Here is a 6,000-nt window from a genome sequence, read left to right on the forward strand (position 1 = left end):
CCTGCACCTGGCTGCAGAGCCACTGCTTGAGTGGGCAGGCCTGGACAGCGAGGCCCCGGTCCTACTCCTGCGGCTGCGGGCGGCTGACCAACCTTCCAGCTCCAGTGGACACCTGCAGCTGTCGCTGGCAACCAAGCTGCACGTAATGGCCTCTGCCGGCTGCAACGTGCGGCTTCACTGGCTGCCATCCCACATGGGCATCCTGGAAAACGAGGCAGCCGACGACTTGGCGGCCGATGCCTACCAGCCGGAGACCCCCGCCTCCCAGGACGTGACAGCTTTCGACGCCGACGCCCCACGCCAGATCCTGGCCCGAGTGGCCCTGACCATGCTCATGGACCCCGGAGTGGTGAGTGGCCAGGCACCGGGGGTCCTCCCCTGGACGTCTCAGCAGGGAAGCCCGCAGCCTGCTGGCGGCTCAACTGCTGCGATGTGGCCGCCCGGCTGCACCATCAAGGACAATGCACCTCCCCCACCTGTGCCCACTGCCCTAAGCCCAAGACACTGGAGCACTTGCTCTGGTCCTGCCCCCAGTACGCAGAACCCACAGCAGTGCTGCAGGCTTCGCTCCAGAGTCTTGGGCGGCCCAGCCAGCACCTCGAGGACCTGCTGTTGCCGACGGGTCCTGACGGTACCCGCCGTGAAGTTTCCGCCACCTCCTGGGCTACCTGGAGGCCTCCGCACTTTCCCAGCGGCTGTAGCCAGGACGGCAAGAAAAGACAGATGTCCACACCATCGCTGCGGCTGATGCGACACAGTCTAGCCTAGACTACACTTCCCTTTTTTTTTGCCACTATCTCTTTCATCACACCCCTGTTCTCCTCCCTAGTCTTTCATTTCTTCTTTCCCCCTCCCCCCACACTGGGTTGTATGCAGGTGAGCTCAATGCTGAGCTCAATAATATCCCCAGTGCACTTTCTCTTCCTCTTTTCCAATGAATACTCTCTCTCTCTATCTTGATTGATTGATTGTAGGGTTTAACGCGCCGACGCAACGCAGGCGATGAGGCGCGCCGTAGTGGAGGGCTCCGGATTAATTTTGACCACCTGGGGATCTTTAACGTGCGCCGAAATCTCTCTCTCTCAGTGAGTGGTACGATACTTGTTTGCCTCAAGTGGTGCTGGCAGGCTTATCTGACCCATTCTGCAACTGACAACATGACGGAAGTGGGGTATGTAGATTCTTCATACTGAGGATGTGGGACCAAGGATTATGCCTGACGCCAAGCATGGTGTTGCAGGGAACCAAAACGAAAACTGATGGGGACAACTCTAACAAAAAATTCAAAGTCGCTTCGTCTAACGACAAAGGTGGTTGAAACGCGAAGCTTACTGCCACTGAAAAGCAAGTCAAATAAAAGTCCAGTCTCGTGAAGGATTCGTTCATTGTCACCTCCTATGACAGCAGCTGGTGATGCACGACTATGTGCGCCTGCGTCTAACGCTGAACCACCTTGCGCCAAAGCCAACTTTTCCACGTCCTCTAATGAAGGTGGTAATGATGATGATGATGATAATGGTCTTGAAGTGTTTGGCATGCACCCACTAGAGAGGACTGGCCAAGGAATAAAGTGTTGACTGTGCACCTGTGCTTGATGCGCCTTTGTGGAAATCCATTGTGCAAGGCAGATTTCCTGCAGTGCGCTTTGAGGATAACGATCTGGATTTTGGACCTTGGACTTTCAGGACATTGGCTTTTGACCAGAGAAAGCTTCGCGTTTCAACTTTCTTTCACTTCCCTGCCCCCCCGATCATCATCATCAGAGAAAGTTGGCTTTCCAGTAGATGATCGCCATCAGTGTGGCAAAGACAGCTTCTCTTGAAAACTAAACTGCTTCAACTGTGTCAGATAGGCACAATCAGATAGATGTCAGCTTTATAACGCGAGAAACCCAGGTTCGATTCTGACCATGGGAAGCGTTTTTTTTGTTGAGGCGCTTGTGGAACATTGGCTTTCCTGTAGTGCGTTTTGCCACATGCCGGACGCCATCAGTAAGGCATAGCAATTTTTGCCTTAAAAAGCATAAGAAATATGTTCTGCATGTTTGCTTTTTGCAAGAAGAATGAAAGTTCTGTCATTTTTGTATGTTCAGCGCCCTATTCTTTTTAATGCAAAAATGGACCAACTAGCTCTGTTAATATTTCCACAACTGAAGGCCCATTCGCACTATCTTTTAAAAATTGGACATCGTCCAATCACATTTCAAGAACAGTGCGCATAGTTTTACGTCACTGCTGCACTTGTTGCGGCTGCTGCAGGCAGCACAGTGTTTTTCTTCTTTCCACCTGTATAAATCAAACACTGCTTTACGGTCAAGATAAAGTATGTTTATTTCAGCTGGTTCATGGAATACAAATACGAACAGAAGTTTCACACGATTCACTTCAATGTCCGTTCGAGTTCTGGTGCCCTTTCCCCTGTAACTATGCCACAAAAATTTTCCCTGCGTATTTGTGCTAGATGTTTTCAGCCACGTGATAACTGCAACCTTTTCTTCCCACAGCGCATCTCTGGAGCTGGCGAGCCGCCACGGTGCGAGTCGTCTCTACCAGAGTGGTGTCCCACTAAGCGACTGCTTTCCACACTGCCAGTGACTGAGTTAGAGTGCAATAAAGTAACAAAGGCTCTGATCAAGTTTTATTGTTTTCACTGGCAGCCTCCTGCCACTATAGCATCTGCTCTACTGTTCTAACAGATGACAAGAGACAAGCATTCTCCCTCAAAAAAAAACAACATAAACATTGGGTTAAACGGGGCCCCGATTTTGAAGAATTGTACAGTAGTCGGAGGTTGATGGTTCATTACTGATGGTACAGGCGTAGAGTTTTATACAATTATACCTAGATCGTCTGCCGTGATGAACATAATGGGTAGAAGTGGTTTACGATTGCCGCTCGGTTTCTTGGAAAAGGTACTTGTGCAGCCAGTTTCATTTTCGTTATGGTGTTGCTTGCACATCTTATTAGTGTAGGTAATATGCAGTGAGTTGAAAAAAGAATTCGGAAATATGTTTTCTATTAAACTCAATGTCACACGCACGCTGGAACCATGAAGAGTGTAAATGTTTTATAACCAAGCATGCGAGTTGGGCAAGTGGTTACCAATTCACTGCACGTTCTGCTGGCAATATGGAGTACAACCAATCGCGCTTTGGCCCTAAGTTATCTACATTCTCTACACGCACACCATGGTCCAATCCCGCAAGCAACCACAACTTAGCCAAAGAGCATATATTACTCACAGCTTCTCAGCTGATAAGAACTAACCTGAGAGCACATGATGGATGCTGCCACCGCTGCAGCGCCTTACGCCACCAGGTCGTCGACGAAGTTTTTGAAGGGGTGCACCAGCCAGCTCAGTTGGGCTGGCAGACAGTAAAAGGATGGTTCCCTCTCGCAGTGTCCAAGAAATGGAGGGCACGTCCGCTTCCACTGCTGGCACAAAGAGGCCCCCAACTAAACTGGCCAGGCCAAACTGCACAATGGCAGGCCAAGGCCAGCACTGCCCGAGAAAGCTGACATGGTGTCAGGGCCGCTGGAACAAAATATACTTTTGAGTACACAATGAGAAAAAAAAACCTTTTTTGAGCTCAACAGGTGCAGAAAAAAAAAACGTTGCAAGGCAAATAAAATATATAGGCACTAACAGAAGAAATGTCACAGCATTGAGCCTTAACTTCCAAGCCACAAGCAATAGGTAAGGAATGATGCACTGATAGTTATACATTCACAGTAACATAAATAAACTACTACAAAGTAAACGCACACAAGAAGAAATTGCACATAGAACATTCATTTCAGAAACAATTTTCAGCGGTGAGTGAGGCCATGAGCTGCCTTCACTTCTCGCACACACTGTGCTTTTGAAGAGTGCTCGATGGCAGTTCTTTTTAGCAAGCAACACCCATTTACTTTGTGCCTTGTTTAAATCGCTATGTTTCATATGCCTGAACTCCCAACCAATGACCTGCATGATACCACTCGATCTTCCAAGAAACTGTCATGCCCTCCGAAAAAAACACATTCAGGCAGACTATCGCAATCCCATTTGGCGACACGCAGCTGATGCCAATAGACAAACGAGGTAGTTGCTATTTCGCCACCTACTTTTATCCCTATAAAGACTGTCTCATTTAACTGAGTGCTGAGTGCTTCCCGGGAGACCATATGAGGCTAGTCCGAGCTGCGACCAGTCTTCTAGTTTATCCCAACTAGCAGGTGGGATTTTGGCCATAAACCAGCTGTTTCCGTCTGGGGCCTGCCTTACATCTACTCCCCACGTCAAATTACTTTCCCATTTTGTCCCCTCCGACCATTGGCCTTTTAGTTTCAGCTACTCTTTGAATGTTGGTGTTAGCATTTGAGCAAAAAGAAAATGATTAAGCAGAGACTGATTAATGGACACTTTACAGAGCTGTTCACTCGACCAGAAAGAAATGTATTTAGCGTACCAACATTTATACGTAACGTTTTTGTAAATAAATACGTGATTACAATAAATGCTTTTGGCTCTCCGAATGTGCAGGAAGCTCGTGCCAGACGCATGTAATCATGCAGTACTTGCCTAACGGTACCCTATTTTAATAATCTCAATTGACTACATTACTGCGACCACAGTAATTATCGCAAAAGAGACAGCTACAGTCGATTAACGGTGGAGCACAGGAAGAACATTTGTTTCATGCGAAATTAACAATAATTCCTTCACGGCCACGTAGAAAATGGTTTTATATGCCGAACTCAATCCATCCGCAGGCAAACCAGACTCGGCGATGTGCGACGAAGAGGCCCCCGAAGAAAATGCACCGAAGATGCGCACCGCAGAAGACTTGCAGTAATCTTGGTGCCACGGCGACACGCGTGCCCCGTCAATGCCGAGTTTCTCCTCTTTGACAGCCATACTTTGCCTAATGTGGAACCTACAACTGAATTTTGCGAGACGTATGTACACTTTGAGTGAAAGGTTATGAAAGGTTTGCTTGGTAGTACGCAACTGCTGATCTGACTCGCAACCGCACGCCATTACAGCCACGAAATGACGCGCCGTGATCTCACCGAACAGCCAGGACAGACGTGGCAAAGGAAGCTCCGCTAACTCCTTCGCACCATGGAACAAGCTTCTCGCGTAGCGAACTGTGCTTTTCAGCTACACTTTCCTATGACGCTTCCCAGCTGCACGGACGCCGCCATATTTAATAAACGTGCTGTCGCTGGCGATTTCGCTGCTCCGCACCCGCTCAGATGAACTGACCGTAGCCTCCTTTATGAACTGACTGGCTACTCGTCTAGCCAAAGAGAAAGAATACTATAACAGCATGGAGGATATAATAGTCTAGCCACAGCCTGAAAAACCGTCCAGACGCAGGCACGTTCCACGCCATATGCCGATTCTTCCTTCCAATCTCGCGCTGCTAATGGATGCCAAGCTGTTAAATCGGTTAAGTTGTGAGCGGGCTAATTAACCCCCTTCTTGCTCGATTCCTGGCCAATCGCCCGCGTGGGTATTCCACGCACACTTTACGCTCGGAAAAAAGATACCTGCGTGTATAATCGCTGCTTCCCGCCCACTGCCTCTCCTTCAGCGCTAGCCACATGGAGCGATTTTTCCAGCGACGCGACGAGCGACGCGACTAGGATCCGCAGTCGCCGAACTGAAGTCGCTCGCCGAGGCAACCACATGACAGCGACTGCTCGAGCGACTGAGGATGGCGATTTCAATGTTGCCGCACACACGCGCGCTGGTTGTTTGCAAACATTTGTTTTGTTCATTTGTCATAAAAAGCATGACTAAAAAGTATTACTCCTTTCTACCTTGCTTTTTGCACTTCATTGCATCTCTAAAACTAGCTCTTTCCATCGACGCTGGTGACGCCGCGCGGAATTTGTCCGAAGTCGGGAGACGGTGATGCGCGGACCGGTCGCCCCGGCGGAGGCGGCTGGCGGCTTTCGTGCGGGCTGGCAGAAGCGAAAGGAAAATAGTAATCGCAAGTTAATCGAAACT

General features: G+C 49.1%; 1 protein-coding gene across 1 annotated transcript in view; it reads right to left on the minus strand.

Moving 5' to 3' along the window:
- Nucleotides 1-5,182, minus strand: part of LOC144163893 (uncharacterized) — a 49,366-nt gene extending 44,184 nt beyond the window's left edge. The window contains exons 1-2 of the mRNA XM_077694563.1: nt 5,055-5,182; nt 3,267-3,534 (exon numbers count right to left, since the gene is read on the minus strand). Coding sequence (XP_077550689.1) covers nt 3,267-3,278 — 12 coding nt within the window. The 5' untranslated portion in view covers nt 3,279-3,534; nt 5,055-5,182. The remainder of the gene's footprint in view (nt 1-3,266; nt 3,535-5,054) is intronic.
- Between the last annotated feature and the right edge of the window lie 818 nt (nt 5,183-6,000).

This window comes from Haemaphysalis longicornis, unplaced genomic scaffold (assembly GCF_048455015.1).
Source record: "Haemaphysalis longicornis isolate Haplotype H1 unplaced genomic scaffold, Haemaphysalis longicornis Haplotype H1 scaffold_1, whole genome shotgun sequence".
NCBI classification, from domain to species: Eukaryota; Metazoa; Arthropoda; class Arachnida; order Ixodida; family Ixodidae; genus Haemaphysalis; species Haemaphysalis longicornis.